This window comes from Bipolaris victoriae (assembly GCF_000527765.1).
Source record: "Bipolaris victoriae FI3 unplaced genomic scaffold scaffold_89, whole genome shotgun sequence".
In the NCBI taxonomy this organism is placed as follows: domain Eukaryota; kingdom Fungi; phylum Ascomycota; class Dothideomycetes; order Pleosporales; family Pleosporaceae; genus Bipolaris; species Bipolaris victoriae.
In genome coordinates this window covers 90,795-103,165 of record NW_014575303.1, presented here as the reverse complement: position 1 = coordinate 103,165, position 12,371 = coordinate 90,795, and the positions used below count along the sequence as shown (strand labels likewise).

Sequence of the window (12,371 nt, the reverse complement as noted above, 5' to 3'; positions counted from 1 at the left end):
AAAGAGTGTCGTCGGTGATGCTTTGTCAATCGGACATTGACTTAATGATGAGAAATGTTCCGTTTTGGGGTCGTAAAAGTCACACTGGGCAAGGCTACAGAACCCTGCCCTTTCCCCGCGTTTTGCCCCTCACACCATGCGAAAACATCCCGGATGCGCATCACAAAGGCGATTCTCACGTCGCAGCCGAATTGCGCCAACATATGGTTTCAAACACCCGAGAGCTTATTGAGATCGGATATGCAGCCCCGTATCGTTATCCTGTTACGGATATATCACCCATGAGATGGTTCAAGTTTCTTGATTTGACATGTGCGGTTCTCATTCTCTCATTTACTACATAAATACAGTCCATCCCAGCGTCCATTTTGATTTCAATCATTCCTCCTATTCATTTAACATTTCTCGCTGAGCCTCAACTCGCCTTCGTGGATCAAATCGATCTGATGCAAAAAACAAAAAACCACTCCAATCTCAACGCCGGGTATGCCACAAAATATCGTTCTACGCAGCGAACTGCTTTCGCATCGCAGGAAAAAAAAGGGTATGTAATAACTGAGCAGAAGAATGAAAGGCCGATTCGGGTCGGCATCGAATTACATAATCGCACCAACAAAATGCTCGTCTTTCGGAAATTATGTTGCGAATACATTCGCAGTCGCGTCAATGCTCTTAGTCATTGTCGGTGAGGCGGTCGAGGACAATGATGCTGAGAATCATGACAAGCAACCCAATGGTTACTATAATGAGCAGCACAAAGCCGAACCAACCAAGAACCATGGCAGATGTGCCGACACCAGACTTGACGCTACCGTTGCCGAGATCTTGCACGATTGTTGCAGCTGCGACCGAGGCGGTATGTTGCCATAAGACGGAGACGAGGACGAAGATGGACGAGATGAAGATGAGAGCGAGCGCGACCTGGGAGACGGGCCTGGAGGGGAATGGCTTGACGTCGACGTCGGATCCAGTTCGCTCGTCTCTCTCCTCATGCCATCCGGGGAAAGTGGCGAGGAGGATGAAGGTAAAGAAGGCGAGAATGATGGCGACGATGAGCAGGTAGGGGAAAACGACGGCATCCTTGAAGGTAGCGGCTACCCACACAAGGTTGAGGGGGTCCTGGTCGACGGACACGTTGTCGACAAGGGCAGTGGCGTTGTTTGAGCAAATGAAACCACCGCCATCACGGTTGATGCAAATGCCAAAGTAGCCGACACGAACACCGAGCTGGGCGTTGCCGACAATGTTTGCAATGGCGGCCGTGACACCAGGGTCGACCTGCTCAGGTGCGTAGGTGGGAGTGAACTGTTCGTACCACATGGAGATGAGGAAGATGCCGGGAATGAGAGGAGATGTGGATGAGCATCCTGCCAGTAGCAATGCTGCGGATTGTTAGTTTTGGCCGCATGGAATGTTTGGGTTTTGACGTACAGAGCAATATTATCGCAATGGCGATGAGAATCATGAGAACATGGTGAAAGCCAAGAAACGGTATTAACCCTGGTGTTTGTTAGTTTTGATCCCCTTTTTTTTCCAATTCTCTTTGGAGCGACTAGAGGGAAACGTACGTTGCATGCTAACGGCGAACCTCAGGTTTGCCATTGTGAAGATGTGTGTTCTTCAATTGCCTCTAGTGGGCCTTGTGATGGTGGTTGGTCTCCCTGCGCCCCCAGAGGGCCGGGTGATGCGAGCGGCGGGATGCACTCAGACGGTTGCTGAAGAGTGTTGCGCTCTCATAAGCGGGTGCTCGAGTGCAAGCGGTGGTGGAGTTGTGTCAAGAGTATAAAAGATCAATGTCGGTCGGCGGTACTCTTGGCCTAGCCGCTCTTGCAGTGTCGGTCTGGATATGCACTGTGACAGCAATGGTCAGATGTCTCCTGTGTAGACAGAAAAAAGGGTGTGTGAGTGAGTGAGTGTAGGAGGTGGGTAGCGTGGAGTGTGACTTCTCTGGATGACTGCAGCAAAAGGTAGTTTTGCTGCTGGGGAAATGGTGAGGTTGGGTGTGTGGCTGGGAGGTGGTTGGAGGCTGCATCAACACGGCGGAAACTGTAGCAACCGCCTGGAACGCCAACGTCATGCCCCGGACCCGGCCCACAACCAATCAACCCGCGCGCTATCGTAGATGGGGACACTGGTTTTCTGCATACGGGCCAGCCGCCGGCGTGTTCCTGCATTAGACCCTCCTGCTTCATGTCCATACCCAGCCTCTGCATTTCTCCCAGCGACGTGGCGGCTTGCGTACGGCATCCGCCTCGGCCCACTCAGCAAGCCAGCGACCGCTCTTTCGCAAGCCCGGCCCCTAGACTACAATCCCCCTTAGGCGCGCCGCAGTATACAGAGTGCTGCGCGCGACGCGCTCCTCAACAGCGCATACCGCCATTGCTTGGAATCCATTTGTTGAAGTCCGTCCGCAGTCCAGTGTGTGGCGCTATGCGATAACTAAGCGTATAGTGGTGTACATTGCCCTTTGCTTTTGCGCCCACCGCCTAATCCACTCCACACGTGGTGCTTCATTCTAACAAAAAGTCCCCCAGACGCGTCCGACTGCCGGCTGCCGGGGGGCGTCAAGAGTGGTTACCCGGCGACCCTGCAGCGCCCATCTCATCTGGAATCGCTTTGCCCACATGGCAGATGCTGCAAACAAGTAAGCAAGCAATGGGTGCTGTAAGTTTAAAAATTGGCAGAGGCTTGACTGCGCACCTTGCACGCGGGAACGTGACGGGTGACGTCATCAGAGTATTCGACGCAGGGACCAGTAATCCTACACGCCGAAGCCTATCGTAACGCAATAGTCATCGCCATTTGTAGTATACTATGTTCGTATCACTTGCCGGGAGACACTCAACTTGTATATACACAACATTCAAGCATATTGAGATATCCGCACGACCCTGAGATCTGAGCAGCCTGCAGCCAACCCGTCCCCCATGTGTCCCCATAACTTGCTTTCACTTCTCGCCACCCGTCTTCACCCCCCATCCCTGCTTCTCAGCCCGTCTGGCCATGCAACCCAAGCAACTAAACACACTCTGTCAAGAAGCCATCTCGAATCTTGCTTCATATTGCCCAAGTCACGAGCTGAAAATGACGTTGGCGACATATCGCTCCTGTAGCCACACCGTCACCACTCAAGCACCTTCTCATCTCATACCCAATCTTCTTGCTGTAGACTGTAGATGGCAACCACGAAACATGACGTAAATGATCAAGTGTAGAAGGCGTACAAAGTGCATATAAACACCCCTTTTTGCTCCACTGTAAACTCTCCATCACAACTACAACTCCAAACATCATCTTCACCAACCTAACATCCAAACTCCAACCCACCAAACCACCCAACCAAATCCTTCACCATGACCGACGCCTTCCGCAAAGACACCCACACCAAGCTCGGCGAGTCCCTGGTACGCCCCCCCCCCTCCCCTTCCACCCAAACCCCGCACAACTAACCCATGCCAACAGCAACCCCAATCCACCAAATCCACAGGCACAAAGATCAAAGAGTCCCTGACGGGCACAGCCGATAAAGTAGCCCGCGAAGCGCAACCCGACTCATCCAAGACGCACACGCAGTCGACCATGGACAAGCTGGGCCGCTCCAAGGACAACAACGTGCACGGCTCCACGGGCGGCAGCATCGTGGATAAGACGAAGAATGCACTGGGATTGGGACATCACGGTAATACCCACAGTGGCTTGTAAAAGAAAATGATTGAGTCGGGGGGGAAAATGCAGACGGAGGGGGGGGGAGGGGGGTATTATTAGATACTTTCTCTCCTCTTTCCATAGTAATGTCCTAATGCGGTAATGAATATTAATTCTTGAGAAAAACTATGGGTTGTTGTCCTTTGTGAATGCATGTAGATACAAATACTCCCGCCGTAACAATGCATGCTATGATGTGACTAGATGAAGTAAGGAGGGGGTATTCAGTTGTGGAAAACAAAAAAAAAAACAAGCTAGGGGACAGACATTCATCACCCTTGTAGAACTTACTACATGGCAAATCGAACATGGTCCCACCACACTTCTATTCCCAACTCCTCAGGTAGGCATGGCCATGATGGATCCCCATCCACCACCTGCCGGCCCCCCGCCTCCGCCTCCACCTCCACCCCTGGGTCTACTACTGGCCCCTGCAGAAGCCCTACTGCTAGACCCCCTAGCCGCACGCTTCTTGACCCCACCAAAGCTCTTGTTACCAAAGTTCCCCGATGCCCTCTTCTTGAACGTCCCCTTCTTCTTGTACCCCGATCTTGCTGCCGGTGCTTTGGCTGCAGCCTTGGATACAGGAGCTGCTCCCCCACCCAGCTGCGTGTATCGGTTGTTGAATTCTGCCACGTCTGCGTTTGGAGCGTGGTTGAAGTGATGGCTTGTATGTACCTCGCCATCATCGTCGTCGTACTCGAGATCGCCGTAGGATGAATCGTCTCCAAACTCTTCGGTGTTAGCGACATCTACTTCCTCTACGTCGTCGTCGTCATCGTCGTCGTCGCCACACAGATCTACAACAAGCCGGTGGTTCTGGTCATCCACTTCCTCGTCATCGTCGTTATCATCATTGTCATCATCGTCAATTTCATAGACGGTCCGAGAGCTTTGAGCTTGCTTGTTGCGAAGCTGTAGATTGCGAGGAACTGGCGTCTCGTCTCCATAAAAGTTCCTCGTGTTGTTGATCAATTTCAAGAATGACTTGCCGTAACGATCCACCATCTCAGGTCTGATACCCGGTATGGTCTTCATTTCGTCTAGATTTCGTGGTAGATCTAGACCCATTTCACGAAGTACCGTGTCTGTGAAGATGGCTTCGCGGTGACCCTTCTTCTCTTGTATGCTTGTTCTCATCCTCTTGGCCCCGGTCATGAAATCTCTCAAGACATCGCTTTGCAGCTCAGTGAGCTCGGCAGTCCGCTGGTCTGTAGTGATGGGAGTTCCGAGTTTCTTCGCTTTCGTTGCTTTCAATGGCTTGGCCACACGTACTGGCGCAAAGCCATCATCGTCGTCAACAACAAAACCGTCGGCTTGGAAACTACGATTGGCCTGTTTGCGGGTAGGATGGCGTGGTGCATCAAAGACATCTTCATCGTCGTCATCTTCATCCTGGTTGTAAGCAAATGACCTTATCTTTTGCTTATTCCCGCGCACAGGAGAATCGACATTGGTTGATGGGAACTGTGTTTGCTGTTTCTTCGTCTTCTTTGCAGCAGGCGCTTTCGAAGATGCCTTCACAGATGCTTTGCCTGATGAACTGCGTACTTGCAACTTCAGCTGCTTCCGCCTAGTTTCGTAGTCGTTGCGTGTCGAAGCAGGCTAAGAATGTCAGTAAGTGAAAGATGCATCGTCATAGAATACATACATGTAAGTAGCTAGTCGCAAACCCGCTCTTGTTCACCTTGCTCTTTTCTTTGAGATCACCAGCATCCAGCAGTTGTTGAAAGATGCGCTCATTGTCACCCCTTTCTAGGTCCTTACCGTAGCCCCATCCGTATTCTTCCAATCCAGCACTCTTGATCTTGGCACTGCCGGCACCACGGAAGGCATCTACGCATTGGTGCATTGTGACATTTTCCTCATGGATCTGGCTGACAAGCTTAATGGCCATAGCAGCGTACACTGTAAGGTCCTTTGTAACGAACGTGGCATCCGACCGGCAGTTATCACATGTCGAGTTGCACTTCGAGGGATCGAATGCTTCACTAAAGTATCCGAGTACTTGAGCGCGTCGACAGTCGGCTTTGTTCTCGCAGTATTGGATCACAGTTCGCAGCATGTCGCTTAGTCGTTGCTTCTGCTCTCTGCTGCCATCGCCCTCATCAATCATCTTGCGCAAGATCCTCGAGTCCGCATACTGATAGTACAGGTAACACTCTGACCGCTTACCATCACGACCAGCACGACCAGTCTCTTGATAGTAGCCTTCCAGACTCTTTGGTAGCGAGTGATGAATGACATACCGTACATCAGCTTTGTCAATACCCATACCAAAGGCGATTGTGGCCACGATGACATGATATTCGTTCTTCTGCCATTTGCGTTGAACCTCAGACCGATCGGCCGAGTCCATTCCGGCGTGGTAATGGTAGGCACGGATACCCATCTCAGACAGCTTCTGGGCTACTTGCTCGCAGCTCTTCCGTGATAGGCAGTAGATAATACCAGACTTTCCGACATATCGCTCCTTGATCAGATCCGCAATACTGTTGATGATGCCTTTTGCTTTCGGTAACACTTCATAGGACAGATTGGGGCGATTGAAGCTCTGGGAGAATTCCCGGCAACCTTGGATACCAAGATTGGATACCACGTCGGAACGGACGAGTTTGGTAGCAGTTGCAGTTAGCGCAAGCACCGGAACTCCAGGAAACTGTCGAACAACGTCTCCAAGTGCTTTGTAGTCTGGTCGGAAATCGTGACCCCATTGGCTGACACAATGTGCCTCGTCGATGACAATCCTGGCAAGGTTACCCCCAGAATGCAATTGCTGGAAAGCACTAATCATCCTCTGGTTCTTACTAAGCATCTCGGGTGTCACGTAGAGTATCTGGATGAACTTCTGAGGATCCTTTTCGCGCAAGGCGTCCATAATCATCCTCTTCTGAGCTGCGGTTGACTCTCCGTTGATGAGAAATGCCTGCATGCCGAAACGCTGTTTGCAAGCTTCAACTTGGTCTTCCATCAAACTCAATAGCGGAGAAACAACCAAGGTTACCCCGTGTGTCTTGCCCGAAGTGATAACTGAGGGAAGCTGGTAGCAAAGTGACTTTCCTCCTCCAGTAGGCATTAGCACAAAGCAGTGATCGCCAGCTAGCGTGGTGTTAATAGTCTCCAATTGCCCAGGCCGGAAACCTCTCAGACCAAACCGACGAATGAGTGCCGTCCGCAGATCTTGGGACCAACGAAAGTTCATTCCAGGGTGATTCTTGGCCGGCATATTCAGTTGCGGCTTCTTTGGTGATGTTTGTTGGTTTTGTTTTGGTGCGGCTTTGTTCGGCGAAGCTTCACGGAATACCTCGCGAGTGTTTGTCGACGGGTTGGCTCCTCCTGTTCGTTCACCTTTCCAATTGAAGTTGCCTGGTACCTGGTTCTCGATGTTGTTGACTTCATGGAGAAATTCATCGTCATCCGCGCCAAACTCGTCGTCACTTAGCTCGATTGGCTGATGGAGCTCACCCATATGATGAGTAAACAGGTTTTCATCGTCCTCAAATTCCATGTCTTCGAAATCATCAGGCGCTTCATGATGGGCTACTGGCTTCGACTTTTTCGGCGACCGCCGATGTTCCGGTGTCTCAGGTATGCGGTGAGATCGATCTTTCGGCATGTGGTTGTGCATACCTGTCGCACCGTTTTCCGTGCGGGAGCGAACACCAAGATTTGGAGGAGGTAGCGGAGAGGCAACCACCTGTTCCTCGGCGAATCGTATGCGGCGAGTTGGTGTAAATACCTCTTCAACAACACTGTCGCTGTGCTTAGGATACTGTGTTTGAGGGATCCGATGTGGCCCTGAATCCTTTGAATTATCAAGGAATGATCGCACTGGGCTCGTTTGAGTTGACTGGATAACCACGTTGCGGCTGCTCTTCGGCTCTGCCTTTACGACAGACTTGGGTTGCTGCTTGATGGCCGCCAGATCCAGCAGGTAATACATTTGGATCTGGATGTCCTCAATCATCTTGAAGAGTCTGCTGAGAGTTTCACCATCTGCTGCGTCAAACTGACCCATGTCCAAGTCGTCTTCAAGTTTTTGCTTCACCTTTTGCCGCTCGTTCACAAGGTCACTATGTTTGGTCTTCAAGACCATCAACTGCTCTACCGCGTCCTTCCGTGAGCGAGCGCGTCCCATCCTTTCCTGTTCGCTAGGGTCGGGTACACCATGCTCGGAGATATGGGCAACAAAGGTAGCGCGGGCATCTTCCCATGCCAGCCTCGCCGTGCGGAGATGGCTCTCCAACCTTTGACCCTCAGTTTTCAAGAATGCATCGATAGTGTTTTTAATGGCACTCTTTTTTTCCTTTGATAATTCTGACGAGCTTGGGATAGGCTTGCTGGGAGCGGATACTGGCAGAGGTGCAGATTTGGTATTCTTCTTAGGGGATTGCGACTTCGCTGGGGTAAGAATGGAGTCTTGCTCAGGTTGGTGTGGACTAGGACTTCGCAAGACCTTCACTGGAGAACGTATGGGTAGCTGCGTCTGGCTCACAGACACAGCTGGATTTGACACTGGCGTCTTTTCACGTAGCCTTTGTTTCGAAGGCGTAGGTGATTTTGTCCGGGCTTGAGTGTCAATGTCCATCTCATCTATCACACCAAAGTCTTCGTCTTCAGAGTCCATCACCGCATGTTCAACTCTCCTGGTAGTAGGCGCGCGCGTACGACCCGATTTAGGTACCGCAACTTCGGCTGCATTAGGCCTAATCTTGCTAGGGCTAGGGCTACGAGTCTGCTTCCCCATCTTGCGAGCCGGGGCATTTTCTGAAGGCACACGGCTCAACGGTTTACGCTTGCGCGGTTGTGTAGACACCACCTGTTCTGCCTCTGCTATCCGTCGCTCCTCCTCTTCTATTTGTAACATTGCCTCCATATCATCGTCCTCCGTGTCCGCAGCTTGCTCTGGTAGAGGCTTTGTAACCCCTGCGACAATCGAATATGGTGGAGGCGGACTATCCGGAGCCATGACTATGTCTTCGATGTCAGGAAACTCGTCATCGTCGTCGTCGGGCTCTGAGGCGAGCGTAGGGGCAGCTCGAATCGGCCTGGGAGACTTGGCCTGCCGGAGGTCTGCCTCAAACTCATCGCTCTTCCGTTTTCGTCCTTTGGGGGTGCGCATTGGAACTGGCGAAGAGGGAATCGTATCATCTCCAGTAAGGTCAATGGAGTCAACGTCAATCGGCTCCATGCGACTCATTCCAGCAGTGCCATACTGTGAAGCGGGCACTTCCATATGTCCGTTGATCTTCCTTGAGGTTGTCGGTCGATCTCGAGTGCTTTCCAAACTGGCCCTTCCCGGCTCGGCTGTGGTGTTCTTCCCATTCCTTGTCCTGCTTGGGGACGTCGAGTACGATACATGGTCCGGTAACCCCGCTACAATGAGTCTGGGTTTCCCGCTTGCAGGCGTAGCCCTCAGTCTTGCCATATCCGAGCTCGTACCCTCAGCCTCTGGAGGGTTGTGTATATCGATTGGCCTCGTAGGAGCGAGACTGCGGGGTAGAATGGATCTAGCGGTTTGAGGTGCTGATGGGGGCGCTGACACGGAGGCAGGCTGAGGTTCATTGTATGCCGTTTGCGCGTCCGAGTGCGAAGAATGTTGCAGTGAGATTGTCGCCGAACTCGTAGGCTCAGCGCTGGCTTCGTATGCCACGAGCGATGATGCGGGAGGAATAAATGGCTTCTCGTTAACCAACCACTGGAGGTTTTTACTAAGATTGTTCCGAGGCATGAGAGCGTCGCATCGTCGGTGTGAGAATCCGCATCGATGTTTTACACGTGCATCCACAGCAGCGTCACGTTTTAACGGGCGTGGTGTGGCGACATCACTATCCGCATCCTTGACCGTGTTATGCTAAGTCCGCAACACGCGCCGCGCTAGCGCCAAGTCACGTGTAGGCGTCCCCTCAGACTAGGATCTTGCATTCTCTATTACATATCATCATGGACGATAATGGCACCATCACGGCTTCGGTCTCGGCAACCTTTGACACTCGCCCGCATCCTCAAATTCCTGGATGTATGCCGTTCGAGTGTCACTTACAGAACCATGAAATGCTACCAGTAGTCTCGTAAGCTGGCCTTAATCGGAATTAGGCATCCTTCGGCTTCAAAGAACCGTCGTAGTAAGAGTCATGTGCTCTTGTACCACTCACGTCTCCACCCCACGGTAGGCAGCATAGTTCTTTTCTTAGGCACACCGCAATCACACCGCCATCCCAGAGATTGTTTGCAAACAACGCCAGCCCCGTATCATGGAAGTTCAAAGCCAGGAAACATTCAATCAACTCGCCGTGGAGATTGCAAAAATACACGTGCAGCCACCACCCGAGGACGTCCTTCCATCTGGCGATACATTGAGCAGTGCTCGTTCCAAGCTCCAAACTCATCTTCCCGCTAAGGGAGTAGGTCTTGAAGAAAGCATACGGCACCTACGCCAAGACCTAGTTCCTGCATTCAACGCCTCTTCTCGCTCCCCTAATTACTATGGTTTCGTAACTGGTGGAGTCAACCAGGCAGCGGCCCTTGCCGACAATTTGGTCACAGCATTCGATCAGAACGTGCAGGTGCACTTACCCAATGAGACCATTGCCACAGATGTGGAGGATCGGGCACTGTATTTGCTTTGCGAGCTGCTGAACTTCGAGCCCTCGCAATGGCCGCATCGGATCTTTACTACGGGTGCTACAGCAGCCAATGTTCTAGGCCTTGCTTGTGGACGGGAATATGTGATTGCTGAAGCTTCTGCACACCGTACCGATGCCGAGAACAGCGTTGGCGAAGTTGGTATCGTAGAAGCTATGCGCAGGGCTGGCATCGACGACATCCAAATCTTGACTACTGTACCACACTCATCATTAAGTAAAGCTGCAAGCATTCTGGGGCTTGGGCGAGCAAGTGTCAAGTGCCTAGGTCGCTCAGACGCACCGCATAAATTCGACATGCAGCTACTCAAAAAGTCATTGGAACTACCAGGTGCCGCATCAATTGTCGTGGTATCAGCTTCCGAAGTCAACACAGGTGTCTTCGCTACTTCAGGGCTAGAGGAGATGCAAGAACTTCGCAAGCTATGTGACATGCATGGGGCATGGATACATGCTGACGGCGCGTTTGGTCTTTTCGGTCGGATCCTTTCATCCCCTGCCCACTCTTCTATCATAGAAGCATGTGCCGGCTTGGAACTTGCGGATTCGATAACCGGTGATGGGCACAAACTCCTCAACGTGCCCTATGACTGTGGCTTCTTTCTCTCCAGACACCGCGCCATGGCTGAACGTGTATTTCAAAACCCCAACGCTGCCTATCTTGCCTCCGGCAACGGCCCCGATACCATCATGTCACCACTGAATATTGGCCTGGAGAACTCTAGACGTTTCAGAGCTCTGCCGGTGTATGCGAGCTTGGTGGCATATGGAAGGGACGGATACAGAGACATGCTTGGGCGCCAAATCCAATTGGCACGTGGAATCGCGCGATATATTCTGCAAAGCAGCCAGTATGAGCTTCTTCCCCAGAAAGAAGCCTCTCATGAAGATATTTTGAGCGGAATTTTCATCATCGTGCTGTTCCGTGCAAAGAATGAGGAACTCAACAAGCAACTCGTCGACAAAATCAAGGCAACAAGGAAGATTTATGTTTCTGGCACTTCGTGGGAAGGAAGGCCGGCATGTCGTTTCGCAATATCAAACTGGATGACGGATGTTGACAGAGATTTGCCAGTCATTAAACAAGTGTTACAGGATATTGCCTAGGAAAAGAACTCGTTATTACCCTACATCAATACACGTTTTCTATGTGTGATAGACTGGTGCTGTGCAAAACATCAACCTTCTCATATGTCTTCAATTTTATACACCTCGTATGCAGGCTCTTCATATGGATGTGCTCTGTCCAAGTCAACATTTGGTACTTCACTGCATTGGTGGACTCACTTCTTTAGTGCTTCGACAGCCTTGACAGCTGCATCATGGCCCAGACACAGCGTCTCTACCCTGTATTCATCGACCTCTTCTAGCTCACCAACTTTCCCGATCTGCCCAGACATCGTCAGTCTCGTGCTTTGGCTCTACATAGGCATATAGAAAGTTCAACACAACTCACATTTGGATTGGCGGCATCACCAGGCCTGAACTGTCCGGTGCCCCTGGTACAGAAGCATACCTCGGTATATCCACCCGGACCTGGGTAGCGTCCTGCACCAGCGCTGAAAACAGCGGTCTTGCAAACGCTCAGGGCCGAGGGAGGCACGAAGAAGACAAGCTTGAACTTTTGGAGGGCAGATGCCATGGGGACAGGTATAGCAGGATGATATGAGAGAGTATGGCAATGTTTTTGGTGATACTGAGATGAAAATGTTTGGCGAGAAGAGGCTGAGGCTGATCAGGCCATGATAAATACATCTACTGACCACAAGTGACGCTGTAGTGGGGACCGACATTGTCATTGTGTCACCTGCGGCGCCCTACACAAAGTTGACATGTCGACATCGGGGTCATGATGCCTATTTCGTCCAACTAGCAAGCAGAGTTTGTTTGCAATTCTCGATGACTTATGGAAACGTGATAGTGGACCACCAATAGCCAAAATATCCCTTCTTGTTGGAGGGGCGGGCTATGTCGTTCAGGTCCCTGAGACCAAATGGACGCGTGGGGCGGCGCGGGGTTGAC

At 51.5% G+C, this 12,371-nt stretch overlaps 6 protein-coding genes across 6 annotated transcripts; 3 read left to right on the top strand and 3 right to left on the bottom strand.

Moving 5' to 3' along the window:
* Nucleotides 1–672: 672 nt before the first annotated feature.
* Nucleotides 673–1,602, bottom strand: COCVIDRAFT_40662 (hypothetical protein; the record flags this gene model as incomplete). The annotated part of the gene is made up of 3 exons (XM_014697863.1): nt 673–1,382; nt 1,432–1,500; nt 1,569–1,602. The coding sequence occupies 3 exons, from the start codon at nt 1,600–1,602 to the stop codon at nt 673–675; spliced, it is 813 nt and encodes a 270-aa protein (XP_014553349.1).
* A 975-nt stretch (nt 1,603–2,577) lies between these two features.
* COCVIDRAFT_107912 (hypothetical protein) lies at nt 2,578–2,784 on the top strand (the record flags this gene model as incomplete). The annotated part of the gene is made up of 1 exon (XM_014697862.1): nt 2,578–2,784. A coding segment is annotated over one exon (207 nt), but the record flags the coding sequence as incomplete, so codon positions are not given.
* A 569-nt stretch (nt 2,785–3,353) lies between these two features.
* On the top strand, nt 3,354–3,702 carry COCVIDRAFT_40661 (hypothetical protein; the record flags this gene model as incomplete). The annotated part of the gene is made up of 2 exons (XM_014697861.1): nt 3,354–3,404; nt 3,463–3,702. 2 exons carry the CDS (start codon nt 3,354–3,356, stop codon nt 3,700–3,702), a joined length of 291 nt encoding a protein of 96 aa, XP_014553347.1.
* Nucleotides 3,703–4,044: 342 nt separating this feature from the next.
* On the bottom strand, nt 4,045–9,436 carry COCVIDRAFT_108007 (hypothetical protein; the record flags this gene model as incomplete). The annotated part of the gene is made up of 2 exons (XM_014697860.1): nt 4,045–5,310; nt 5,357–9,436. 2 exons carry the CDS (start codon nt 9,434–9,436, stop codon nt 4,045–4,047), a joined length of 5,346 nt encoding a protein of 1,781 aa, XP_014553346.1.
* Nucleotides 9,437–9,959: 523 nt separating this feature from the next.
* COCVIDRAFT_29471 (hypothetical protein) lies at nt 9,960–11,456 on the top strand (the record flags this gene model as incomplete). The annotated part of the gene is made up of 1 exon (XM_014697859.1): nt 9,960–11,456. One exon carries the CDS (start codon nt 9,960–9,962, stop codon nt 11,454–11,456), a length of 1,497 nt encoding a protein of 498 aa, XP_014553345.1.
* Nucleotides 11,457–11,536: 80 nt separating this feature from the next.
* On the bottom strand, nt 11,537–11,991 carry COCVIDRAFT_29470 (hypothetical protein; the record flags this gene model as incomplete). The annotated part of the gene is made up of 3 exons (XM_014697858.1): nt 11,537–11,591; nt 11,637–11,737; nt 11,806–11,991. The coding sequence occupies 3 exons, from the start codon at nt 11,989–11,991 to the stop codon at nt 11,537–11,539; spliced, it is 342 nt and encodes a 113-aa protein (XP_014553344.1).
* Between the last annotated feature and the right edge of the window lie 380 nt (nt 11,992–12,371).